This window comes from Cololabis saira, chromosome 13, assembly GCF_033807715.1.
Source record: "Cololabis saira isolate AMF1-May2022 chromosome 13, fColSai1.1, whole genome shotgun sequence".
In the NCBI taxonomy this organism is placed as follows: Eukaryota; Metazoa; Chordata; class Actinopteri; order Beloniformes; family Belonidae; genus Cololabis; species Cololabis saira.
The window spans coordinates 37,202,648-37,216,464 of NC_084599.1; the positions used below are offsets into that span (position 1 = coordinate 37,202,648).

The window sequence follows — 13,817 nt, forward strand, 5'->3', positions numbered from 1 at the left end:
CACTGGGCTTACATCAAATACATCAAAACACAACAATAAAAAACAGTTTTCTGAACTTATCAATATGACTCTGTCCTTCACAGGATAAGTAAAATGGATCACTGCAAAAACTCACAATCTTAACAAGAATATTTGTCTTATTTCTAGTTAAAATGTCTCATTTTATTAAAAAAAATCTCATTACACTTAAAACAAGACTCATCACTGGAAAAAACAACAATTTTCACCTGTTTCAAGTAGATTTTCACTTGAAATAAGTAGAAAAATCTGCCAAGGGAACAAGATTTTTTTGCTTGTAATGAGAAGATAAATCTTGTCCCACCGGCAGATTTTTCTACTTATTTCAAGTGAAAATTTACTTGAAACAGGTGAAAATTGTCAAATAAGTTATTTTTCTGGTGTTATTTTTCTGGTGATGACTCTAAATGTTGAAATAGCAGTAAAACCACATTCATTGATGAAATGACATAAGGGATGGAAAGGGGGGGATGGCAGTTTTACAGGGGGGATGATTTTGACCGTTTTTATTTCAGGGGGGGATGCCATCCCCCCTCATCCCCCCTCAACTCCAGTACTGACTAAAACTAATAAAAACTAAAATTGAAACAGGCTGCCAGAAACAACACTAGTCAAGACTAGAAAATGTGAAAGAGAAGCCGTGTGTCTCTCCCTCATGTGTGTGAGGTGTGATACCTGTCAGGTGAGAACAGACGTGTTTTCTCTCTTACCTGTGGAGACGCCGGGGAGCCTCCGGCCCTCGGGGGTCGGCCGCCTTGTCCCGGGCTCCGGGGACCGGCGTAGTCATCGCTGACCTGCTGGTGCTGCTTCCAGTCTGATCGGGATTCAGGGGACACAAGAGGGGCCGGAGGGGAGGACAGGGAGACAGGAGACAGTCACACATGATCAGAGGTGTCTTCAGTATTCACATTCATTACTCAGGTAGAAGTATAGATACTAGAGTTTAAAAATACTCCTGTAGAAGTTGAAGTATCAACTCAAGTTTTCTACTCAAGTAAAAGGATAAAAGTACTGGTTTCAAAACTACTGAAAGTATAAAAGTAAAAGTAATGTAAGGGGGAAAAAAGCCATTAAGGACAAAAGCCATTGAAAATTAATGCATCTTAGTATAATGCAAATATATTAAAGAAGCATATATGTGTACTATTGAGCATTAACATGTGTTTCAGAGAGCAGCAGATATGGTGACTAGTTGCCTATAAGTATTGTAATGGTGCAAAAAGTCAAACTTCAGAGGCATGTTATCATTTATCCTAACCTTTATTGGAATGTACATCCAAGTTTAGTTGCAGGAATCTGAGGGAACGGATGTAAGAACAAAACTGGACAAGAACATCTGAAACAACCACAACCAAATTCACTCTATCCGGATGGAGCAATTTAACTGGATAGTTTTTTTTTAAAGGCTGAAATGAAATAGAGTAACGAGGCTGTTTTTAAAATGTAAGGAGTAAAAAGTACAGATAAGATTGCGTGAAAATGTAAGGAGTAAAAGTAAAAAGTCGTCTGAAAAATAATTACTCCAGTGAAGTATAGATAACCAAAATTTCTACTTAAGTAAGGTAACAAAGTATTTGTACTTTGTTACTTGACACCTCTGGATATTAGGAATGGGCGATATTTTACTGTTCACGATAAACCGTCAAAAAAATTCCCCACGGTAAGAATTTGTCATCTCACGGTAAAAACAATAAATTCCCGTTGATGATGTTTTTGTGTAAAGATGATTTATGGTTCTGCGTTAAATCCACGCACAACGTACGTGAAGGAAGGAAGGAAGAAAGAAAGAAAGAAATGAGCCTGAAAGAAAGAAAGAAAGAAAGAAAGAAAGATATGAGCCAGAAAGAAAGAAAGAAAGAAATTAGCAAGAAAGAAAGAAATTAGCAAGAAAGAAAGAAAGAAAGAAAGAAAGAAAGAAAGAAAGAAAGAAAGAAAGAAATTAGCAAGAAAGAAAGAAGCAAGAAAGAAATTAGCAAGAAAGAAATTAGCAAGAAAGAAATTAGCAAGAAAGAAAGAAGCAAGAAAGAAATTAGCAAGAAAGAAAGAAGCAAGAAAGAAATTAGCAAGAAAGAAAGAAATTAGCAAGAAAGAAAGAAAGAAAGAAAGAAAGAAAGAAAGAAAGAAAGAAAGAAAGAAAGAAAGAAAGAAAGAAAGAAAGAAAGAAAGAAAGAAAGAAAGAAAGAAAGAAAGAAAGAAAGAAAGAAAGAAAGAAAGAAAGAAAGAAAGAAAGAAGAAATTTAATTGGTTTTTATTAATTCAATTTAATTGGTGTAGTTTAGTAGTATTTAGTATCTTTTAGAGCAGTGATTTGGGGGCTCCAAAGACTGAATGTGGTGATAGATTTATAGTTACAAAGGTGGAGTTGAATTGGTATTTTTTTTTATCGTTATCGGGATAAATGCCAGAAATGATCGTGATACATTTTTTAGTCCATACCGCCCATCCCTACTGGACATGATGATCAAGTTGTGAATCAAACTCTAAGTGTAACGTCCACAGACGGTTGTGTCTGGTCTCTTAGAAAAAGCCACAACATGAAACCGCAGCGCTGTTGTGACCCGACGCCAGCCCGCTTATGAAAGGTGATGACAGTGATTCATGTTCGGCGTGTTTGCCGCTCACAAAGGCATCTCTCAGCACGTCTGTCGTCTGTCGGTGACTATCGCCCAGACAAACACGGTGTGACGAAGCAGGACTTCCCCAGAACAGATGCTGGAACATCGCTGCGTCTCGTCGGGGGAAATATCTGCTGGAGCGATCAGTCGTGAGTCGTCCACAGAAGCCAGACCGCTTTTACAGACTACAGTGAATATCTGCTGCATGTATCTGGGAAGAATGTGTAATTGCTTTTGTGGAACACGATAAGAAAAGTTTTTCACATTGCCGAGGCTTGAAATAGCTTCATGTGTGGAGAGAACAAGATAAAGGACTTTATAAGTGAAGGGACGTCCCTCTGCTACGACGGAGTATTAGGGCCAAACTAAGACAAAAAAAAAAAAAAAAAATGGAAATTACGAGAATAAAGTCATAATAATATGAGAATAAAGTCGTAAAATTACCAGAATAAAGTCATAATGTTGTGAGAATAAAGTCGTAATATTACGAGAATAAAGTCGTAATATTACCAGAATAAAGTCATAATGTTGTGAGAATAAAGTCGTAATATTTTGAGAATAAAGTCGTAATATTACGAGAATAAAGTTGTAATATTAAATATATTATAAATATTAAATATAACTTCACAAGATGCTCAATATTCCTCATTTTAACACAGGGAGAAGATGTTCTTCCTGTTAGAACACTTTATTCTCATAAATTACCACTTTATTCTTGTAATGTTACGACTTTATTCTCGTAATATTACGACTTTATTCTTGTAATATTACGACTTTATTCTCATAATATTACGACTTTATTCTATTACGACTTTATTCTCGCACCATTATGACTTTATTCTCGTAATTTCCAATTTTCTTTTGTTTTAGTTTGGCCCTAATACTCCGTCGTACTCTGTCGGACCTTACTTGGTGAAAATTCACTCTGGTTAAACTGGGTTTATAGTGACAGTCCCTTTTATAGCCATTTTCACCGGTACATAATGTACCGAGGCAATTGCAACAAGGCAGGGGAGGGCAAAATGATACAGGAACGCGGGAAACGTGTGGGATTTATTGATAACAAGCCAAAGAGGTCAACGGACTCCCCAAACCCTGTTGTATTTCAGGGTAGCATGGTTCTGAGAACCTCCATCTCCTACATCCAGCGCTGCCTCATCCACTTTGGTGAAGATAGTTAGACCGAGCAGACAAGACAGCAGGGCATCACCAGAGGTGGTAGAGTAGCCAAAAATTGTACTCAAGTAAAAGTACTGTTACTTCAGAATAATATAACTCAAGTAGAAGTAAAAAGTAGTCATCCAAATAATTACTTGAGTAAAAGTAAAAAAGTACTTGGTGAAAAAACTACTCAAGTACTGAGTAACTGTTGAGTAACGTCTGATTTATTTTTTTAACACAACCATTCAAACAGACAAAAGTACAAAATAATCATCTTCAGGCAAATTAAATCAATGATGATTTCTGTAAAGCGCTCTGGGTGCCTAGAAGGGCGCTATATAAATCCAAGTCATTATTATTATTATTATTATTATTATTATTATTATTATTATTATTATTAATAAAATAATAAAATAAATTAAAATGAATAAAAAATATTTAAAAAAATAGCTTAAATTAAAATAAGCTTAAAGTAAATTCAAGCACTTTAATAAATAATAGAATAAATAAAATAACAGAATAAAAAAATAAATTACCGTAAGCACAAGTAGCACAAAATTTCAAGTCTTTGTACTTTTCTTTTTTAACCAGGCAGAACTAGAACAAGCCCATGAACTCATAGAAACTCTGTGTGTGTTTGAGTCTGTGTAAATGTGACAAAACGGAGTAAGAGGAACAGTTTCTCCTTCACAAATCTACTCAAGTAAAAGTAAAAAGTCCAGTGATTCAAAACTACTCCTAAAAGTACAAAATTTCCCAAAACTTACTCAAGTAAATGTAACGGAGTAAATGTAACTCGTTACTACCCAGCTCTGGGCATCACGTTACATCATACTACTCCAAACACGTCCTGACTCCTCTTCCCTCCCCTCAAAATCGGCCTCAGGCAACAGGGAAGCAACGACACCCCTCAGATTTACACCATAACATTAAACACGAGAAACTGTCTCATCTAAAAACACCTCGCGATGACCCAGACAGGAACATCCAAGAACCGCTATTAAAATCCACCAAGACAGATGTAGATTCCCTAATAAAACAAGTGTTTTACCGCAACATTCAACCACAGTAGTTCTGGTCTGGTCTGGCCTCCCTGCTCGGGTCGGTTGGGCATCTATTCACAACATCCAGGGACAGTTTCTCCTGCAGGAGGTCAAAGGAGGTAAAACTCTGGAGGAACCAGGATGATTCTTTGTATTGAAGGGAAAGGAATTAGGATGAAAGCTCCTCTGAGGCTATTTCCTCCAGGAAAAATGTTGAATGCTGTGGATATTTAGTTTTTGCCTGACATGTTAAAGGGGAGCTATTATGAAAAACAGGTTTTCTCTTGCTTTAACATATATAAATTGGTCTCCCCTCAGCCTGACAACTCAGAGAAGGAGGAAAGCAACCAGATTCTGCAGTGTCTGTACAGCCGCCCGGATGAGCCATCCAGTGTGATGTGGATCTACGAGCCAATAAGATTCTGCTCCCATCGTTACGTGACGGGAGCGATTTATATAGGTTGGTCGCCGGCTAACTCCGCCGGCCGGAGCTTCCACCATTTTTCCGTAGCGGTGTATGGCGTCATTCAGGCAGCCAATCAGCACAGTGCCTCATTATCATAGCCCCGCCCACTCAGAATCCTGCATAGATAATGAGGTTAGAGAATGAGATGATAAAGACATGGTTTAGAGGCTGAATTTCTAATTTATTTAGCAAAAACAATCAAAAGCTTGTTTGTAAGACATTCAAGGCCTGTTTAAAATAGGTATTAGATGCCATAATTAGTTCCCCTTTAAACAATAGGCAGAAAAGTATCTTATTTTCATTCAAAATTTTGATTGGACCTTGAGACAATCATTTCTGGTCATTTTTGCATCCATGCCTTCTGTATGTACAGTATCTATACCTACTAAGGATGTGTTACACCTCCTGCCGGCTTACGACTAAAAAACTGCCACTTTTCAAACATGTCCAGTGGGTGACTCCTGACGAACGGCAACAATCAAAGGTAAGAGGTCGTGACAGTTCACTGAGGCTACAAGTGTGTCATTAGTAAAGAAACGTCAAAGCAAGACGTCTGCAACTTAAGAAACATGTCACACGAAACGAAAAGGCACATTTCCACTAGTGGGAGTTCTGGTAAGATTTTCAGGGCCGGACCGGGTAAGCTCGTTTCCATTACCAGGAACGGCCCTGTAACGTGGCCTTCAGGAACCTTTATGGAGCCAAAAACGGCCCTGTAGTAGCAGAGTTACGTTTTTCTATCTCGTGGGGCTCTCTGCTGACTGGGTATTCTGAAAGCAGGAAATTAAGTTCAGCCCTCTCACGTGAACTTAAATCAGGTGACCACAAATCATTTAAGCATTTGGACCTGAGGCATTTTGCTACGAGTACATTTGATGAAGTTGGAGACGTGAAAAAAAACGATGGATGGACAGACGAGTCGGGTCAGGTCTTGCTGTCATGTTACACCAACATAGAGGTCTGGCGGCGGGGGGTTCTTCTAATCTCAATCACTACGACTGCGGTATATGTTTAAAAAGAAAAGGCAAATAGCATCAGTTGTTTACGTGTTTCTTCTTCTCTTCATTCTTCTGCTGGGCAGTTTGCGAACTGCGGAGAAATGCGCATCACCACCACCTGGTCGGTGGCAAGATTGTTTCAGTCAGGGGTTCTTGTGTGGCGCTACAGTACGGTGGCCGACAAGGGCCAAACGCACTGCAACGGCCTAATGCGTCTCAGTTAAGGAAACGGCTTCAAGTACAGAAACGATTCAAATTCACAAACTCAAAACGAGGTACAAAAAGAGGAACGTGGTGCAAAAAACAAAGACAAATGCAGCATCATCAAACGCTGCAAATAGAGAAACAATGCAAAGCACAAAACGATATAAAACAAGAAACCATCTTCAAAAGAAAAACGCTTCATAACCGGTTACCAAACCTGCAGGGGGCGCTCTCAGCGTAACAGCTCAATGGACAGACACACGGGATGTAGAGAGAGACCGAACAGCTGACTGAACCACAGTGTTTACATCCATGGTTTAAACATCGGGAACGGTAATGTGATATAATGTGGTTTATATCACTGTACAACGCTGTACATTACGAGACGTTTCTTTATTATATTTTAACGTTACAGTCAGCTGTTTGGCACGTTTTTTCATTTGCACCATGTTCCTCTTTTTGTACCTCGTTTTGAGTTTGTGAATTTGAATCGTTTCTGTACTGAGACACATTAGGCCGTTGCAGTGCGTTTGGCCCTTGTCGGCCACTGTACTACAGCGTAGTGGAAACGCGGCAGCTGAAGGGGCCGAAGAGAGTGTCGGCCCTGTTAAAAGTTCCTGTCTGGCGGGTTTACCCAGAACTCCCCCTGGTGGAAACGCGCCTAAAGTCGTCCTAATATCAGCAAGATAGTTTACAGTTAATAAAGCAACGCTGGAATTACTGGAAGAAGAATTACAAAGCTCAGTTATCCAAATATGTTCCAGTCACTGGTTTTGTTGTTTGTGTGTTGACCAGTGTTGGGACTAACTCGTTATTTAGTAACGCGTTACAGTAACCCCGTTAGTTTGGGCGGTCACTAATACTCTAACGCATTACTTTTTAAATTCAGTAACGCAATTACCGTTACGAAACGGTGCGTTACTCCGTTATTTCTGGCTACAGTGAAGCTTGTGTGTGCGTTCAAAAACATAAGCGGTCATGAGCCAAGAGAAGGCGAGTTTTGCAACGTGGAGATATTGTCATTACAGTAATCCCTGGTTTTTCGCAGGGGTTACGTTCCAAAAATAACCCGTGATAAGTGAAATTCTTTTTACAATTATGATAGAAGGCTTCAAATTTCGGAGATCAGCACGTATTCCACTGCTCTTCTGAGCCGCTGCATCCTGACTCTGTAGCGTCTTTTTCCTCTAAGACCCCGTCCACACGTAGCCGGGTATTTTTAAAAACGAATATTTCCCCCCTCCGTTTATAAAAAAATTTGCATCCACACATAACCGAAGATCTGCGTTTTCGACCACATTCATAACCTGTAGATCATCTGCGGCTCCTGGGAAGCTGCACCTCCGCGGGCTCCGCGGCGGCTCCGCGGCTCCGCGGGCACCGTAGGGTGCGCGTCGCCGCGTAACCTACGGTTGTAGGCTCTGTGTCGGTGTAACGCAGTAAGCGGTGGTCAAGACCAGAGACCATTTATTTAATAGCTTGGAGAACAGATGCTGGATCATCTGTAGTTCTGTAGTAAACAAAAGGCGCACGTCAGAGCAGATTTGTTGTTGTTTTGGCGCATAATGTGACGTTCGAAAACGCAAAACTCCGGTTGTGTGTGTCTACACGCATCTACATAAACGGAGTTTTCAAAAATCTTCACTTTGCCCGGAGTTTTTTTAAAGCTTCGTTTATTTGCGTTTTCGTGTGGATGACAGGTCAAAACGGAGGAAAATATCTCCGGTTTAGCAGATATCCGCAGATATCCGGCTACGTGTGGACGGGGTCTAAAGCCGCGGTGCAGCTGAGTTTTTTCGAGAGAAGAAAGTAGTTATGGGTCGTTGTTGTCGCTCCTTTTTCTTCTGGGCAAAAAGATTCTTATAAAGCGACATGCCACCATTGGTTATATCTGAAAACTGTAATGAACGATTCATCAAAGGGTTCCGTTCTTGAGCTGCTGCTGAAGCTCATTGGTCGTTCTCAGCTTGTTGCTAAGCAACCAACGTTATGAAGTGAAGAAGCGGGGAGACTGTTTAGAATGCAGAACACGATGCACAATGCAAATCCATACAGTACCTGCTGAAATGAAGGCTAGAGGGGCATTAAATGGGAGCATTTAAAATAATGTTTTTATTTAAAGTAACTAAAAAGTTACTTTTCATAGTAACGCATTACTTTTTGGTCTAAGTAACTGAGTTACTGAGTTACTTTTTAATGAAGTGACTAGTAACGGTAACTAGTTACTATTTTTCAGTAACTAGCACAACACTGGTGTTGACGCAGTATTTTGTCAGGTTCTGGGGGTTCTGGGGAACCCATCCTGCTGGGGGTTCATCAAGAAAGCACATTGTCCCATTTCAATTTCCTTTTTCTGTCTAAACCCACTATTTCACTTGTTCCACTGCTGTCTTCTTACCTGTGGATAATCTAGTCGGTTCAGTCTCTCAGCTGCAGGGCAGCGAGGTTCTGGGTCCACGACCCGCTCTGTTATAGAGCTGACAGATACATTTAGATGAAAGACACCCCAAGTCCCTTGTTGGGTTGAACGATAGACGAGAAAGGAAAAAGTAAAGTTGTTGGACACGTTCTCTCCTCATTCAAGTGGAAAAATGAAATGAAGATGTTAAATGAAAAGGAAGTCAATCCCATAACTTAAATTGATAAACACTGTTGAGGACGTGTTGACACATAAGACTACTCCAGCGACCTTTGCCTTGCAGAACTTAACATTTCTTTAAAATGGATGTTTCCAGTCTGGAAGTTGATGTTAACCAGGTCTGTTGGCTGTCATCCTCCCAAATGTACAACTCCTTTCCACCAGACGACCCCATGGACCCACATTCCTCAGCTCGTCTCAGCTTTGTCCACATGGAGGGAGGATCAACAGATAAATCTCTCTGAGACTCAACTCTTTCATGTCTGTCAATAATCAAATCAACACAACAATATCAATATCTTTATCTATTTCAGCGACCAGGACTGAGATGTTCCTTTGATTTGATCATATTTGCAGAGGTGGGAAGTAACAAGTTACATTTACTCTGTTACATTTACTTGAGTGAGTTTTGGGAAATTTTGTACTTTTAGGAGTAGTTTTGAATCACTATACTTTTTACTTTTACTTGAGTAGATTTGAGAAGAAACTGTTCCTCTTACTCCGCTACATTAGGCTACGTTGAGCTGTTACTTTTCTTTTATCCCTTTTATCCGTGTACGCGTCAATCTCATGACATCACTGAGTGATTCTTTGGGAAAAATGTTTGTTTTTGCATGTTTTGTCACATTTATGAGTTTCTATGAGTTCATGGGCTTGTTCTAGTTCTGCCTGGTTAAAAAAGAAAAGTACAAAGGCGTGAAATTTTGTGCCACTTGCTTAATTTATTTTTTTATTCTGTTATTTTATTTATTTATTTATTAAAGTGCTTGAATTTACTTTAAGCTTATTTTAATTTAAGCTATTTTTTATATTTTTTATTCATTTTAATTTATTTTATTATTTTATTGATTTTATTTGCCTGAAGATGATTATTTTGTACTTTTGTCTGTTTGAATGGTTGTGTTTAAAAAAATTAATCAGACGTTACTCAACAGTTACTCAGTACTTGAGTAGTTTTTTCACCAAGTACTTTTTTACTTTTACTCAAGTAATTATTTGGATGACTACTTTTTACTTCTACTTGAGTCATATTATTCTGAAGTAACAGTACTTTTACTTGAGTACAATTTTTGGCTACTCTACCAGCTCTGCATATTTGTGCTGCATCATCGGCTACCGTCATCCCATGTGGACGAATTAGTCTCAGTCCAGATTGTTGTCCTTCAAGGATCCAGAATGTGGTGAAACCAGCTTTTAAATGCTGTGAAATGTGGGTTGACCCTTGTGGCCGGGTGGAGAGGTTGACGGGACACGCACCTGTGTCCCATCCACCTGAGTGGCTGCCACGCCTCCACCCGGCCTGCCTTTATAAGGCAAAGCTGGACAGCAGCAAAGAGGTCTGAGAAGCTGTGTGTGATGCTTGTGCACATGTGGGTGTGAGTTTGCTTTATTAAATAAAGGGTCTGCACGAAGCTCTGTGTCTCTCCGTCCTTCGGTCGGGCCCCCGTGGCACGCACCCTGCCACATCCCTCTTTACCTTTAACAATGCCTTGGAAAAGCCCTCAAGCATCTCTTTTCCTAACAAATCTAACCGACATGTTCGTACTCTGGACGGAGAATCACTCTCTCTCTAGAGTCTTTGGCTTTCCTTCTAAAGCTTGAACGTTGATTTGGGTCAGAGGGTTTGCTAAAATCATTAAATCTAAGACTTAAAGCATGAAGTATTTTAGAAAGCTCTGGAGACGACTAAAAATAGATGTGGCGTGATTGTTCTTCATTTCTTCTGCATCGGGTCATTTTGTGGTGGTGTCTCAGTGCATGTGCTGCTGTTCAAATGCATCCATGATAATTAAAACCACTCCAGGACACTGTGCAGAGATTTAAAAAAAAAAAAGAAATAAATAAAACGGCATATAGAATTATTACAGAGAGTTTGCTGAGTTTCTAGTCTGGATTTGAACGGAGGGAGAGATTCGGTTTTGCAGATGTCCAGTAGGGATGGGCGGTATGGACTAAAAAATGTATCACGATCATTTCTGGCATTTATCCCGATAACGATAAAAATGACAATAAAAAAAAAAATACCAATTCAACTCCATCTTTGTAACTATAAATCTATCACCACATTCAGTCTTTGGAGCCCCCAAAACACTGATCTAAAAGATACTAAATACTACTAAACTACACCAATTAAATTGAATTAATAAAAACCAATTAAATGAGTTACACCTGTACTGCAAAACTGGAAAGACTCAGATCCGCCATGTTTGTTACACAAACACGTATCAACGGGAATTCTTTCTTTCTTTCTTTCTTTCTTTCTTTCTTTCTTTCTTTCTTTCTTTCTTTCTTTCTTTCTTTCTTTCTTTCTTTCTTTCTTTCTTTCTTTCTTTCTTTCTTTCTTTCTTTCTTTCTTTCTTTCTTTCTTTCTTTCTTTCTTTCTTTCTTTCTTTCTTTCAGGCTCATTTCTTTCTTTCTTTCTTTCAGGCTCATATCCTTCCTTCCTTCCTTCCTTCCTTCCTTCCTTCCTTCCTTCCTTCCTTCCTTCCTTCCTTCCTTCCTTCCTTCCTTCCTTCCTTCCTTCCTTCCTTCCTTCCTTCCTTCCTTCCTTCCTTCCTTCCTTCCTTCCTTCCTTCCTTCCTTCCTTCCTTCCTTCCTTCCTTCCTTCCTTCCTTCACGTACGTTGTGCGTTGATTTAACACAGAACCATAAATCAGCTTTACACAAAAACATCATCAACGGGAATTTATCGTTTTTACCGCGAGATGATAAATTCTTACCGTGGGGAATTTTTTTGACGGTTTATCGTGAACAGTAAAATATCGCCCATTCCTAATGTCCAGAGGACGTGAAACCCAGACAGCTGACAGATCTGCTGAGGGTGCTGAGACGGGCGGAGGGCAGGGGGAGGTGGATGACCTGAGGGAGCAGGAGGAGGTGGCCGCCTGAAGGAGATCTGACGGATACGATAAGGTTGAGGATGGCCTTGAATGTGTGCAGGAGGATTTTAATCAGGAGTCGGTGCAGTTGCTGTAGGACTGGGGTGATCTGGTGAAATGATGGGGCTCGGATGGATGAATTCGCACCATTTAAGCCTCGTGGAGGGATTTATGAGAGAGAGAAAGTTACAATAGTCTCTAAAAGAGGTGACGAGACTGGTGGTGAGGGAGGGGGAGAGACGATTGTTGTCACGTAGATGGAAACGTGCAGACTGGATGATATTATAGATGTGAGAGTGAAATGATAATGAGGTGTTAAGGAGGAGGAAACTAATGGCGCTTTTCCACTAGTACCTACTTAGCTCGACTCAACTTGGCCTGGTTTCTTTTCCACTTCAATTCAGCACCTGGAGCAGAAGTAGGAGGTTGGAGTGAAGCTGCTGTGACGTATTTGATTGTATGATCTAAATGAAGAAGACAACAACTATGGAGCCAAATCAAGGCCAAAACTTTTGCTAATTTGAAAATAAAATTTGAACCTGAAATTTCAAGTTTTGATCATGATCTTGATCATCTTGTTTTTTTACAGTTTCAATTTTTTTTTTCAGTATCAGATCTTTTTTTCAGTTTCACATCTTTTTTTTTCAGTTTCACGTCTTTTTTTTCAGTTTCAAATTTTTTTTTCAGGTTCACATCTTTTTTCAGTTTTTTCAAAACTTGAATTTTCAGGTACAAATTTTATTTATTTATTTTATTTTTTGGCCTTGATTTGGCTCCATAAACAACACTAAAGATGTAGAACCTGGAGTAGATGATATATGAGCTGCTGGGTCTGTGGCTTGTGTTCCATATCAAGTTAAAAAATGAGAGTGAGAGAAACTTCAAGCGGCAACCTTTTTTTTTGTTTGTTTCTCTCGGCGTTGCTGAAAAGTCCGTTGGGAGCCGCGAGCAGCTATGAAGTGACAAAGCTCCTGGTGGATCTGGTCGTTCCTTATCGCCCTTCTAGATCCCTTTTTAATTCTCTCCTCAGCCACCAGGTTTATGAACATCTGCACCTCAGAGTTGGATCATGAAACAGACTTTTTCCGCCATTGCTGGTCGAATAAAATGAACAAGAATCCGTCAGAGTCGCTCTTTCTCTGATGTCACATCCTGACTCAGACGTGTGACTCCAACCCCCCGACCAATGGGTGGCCTGTAGTGTGATGATGTCAGATACAGCCGACTCAGCCGCTTAGAACCTCGGCAGAATAGTTACAGAAAAGTATCTACTCGGCACGTTAGACCCCTGGTGGGAAAGAACCAAACCGAGGCGAGTCGGGCTGAGTAGGTACTAGTGGAAAAGTGCCATAAGCTGCTGTGGATTGAGAGGGAAGGACGGTCAACTTTGGATGACGTAGATTTGGTTCCATTTAGAAGGAGTTATGTTTGTCACAGGTTTTCAGAAATCTAAGGTTTTTATTTCAGATAGCTGCAAAGGAAAGCTGGATGAATCTGTGAAGCAATGGAAATGGATATTTAATTCACAGAAAATATTGCCAAGAGGAAGAAAATGATGAAGAGTAGAGGCCCCAGGACAGAGCCCTGGGGAACACCTGAAGTAACAGGAAAGGGGCGGATAATTACATTAATAGTAGGCACGTAGTTGTTCATAACTATATATTGATTCATTTTCTTGTTTCATCCACTCGTCACCTTGAAAACTACGAGACCAGACAAGTCATGAGCATCAGTTTTAAACCCTGGATCTTATTATCTCACTGTATTAAACAAACTTGAGAGCGACCAGAGTGTG

At 39.9% G+C, this 13,817-nt stretch overlaps 1 protein-coding gene across 1 annotated transcript in view; it reads right to left on the reverse strand.

Annotated features, from left to right (window-relative positions):
* tns3.2 (tensin 3, tandem duplicate 2) overlaps window positions 1-13,817 on the reverse strand; it is a 106,443-nt gene that overhangs the window by 46,420 nt on the left and 46,206 nt on the right. The window contains exon 15 of the mRNA XM_061738998.1: window positions 729-832. Coding sequence (XP_061594982.1) covers window positions 729-832 — 104 coding nt within the window. The remainder of the gene's footprint in view (window positions 1-728; window positions 833-13,817) is intronic.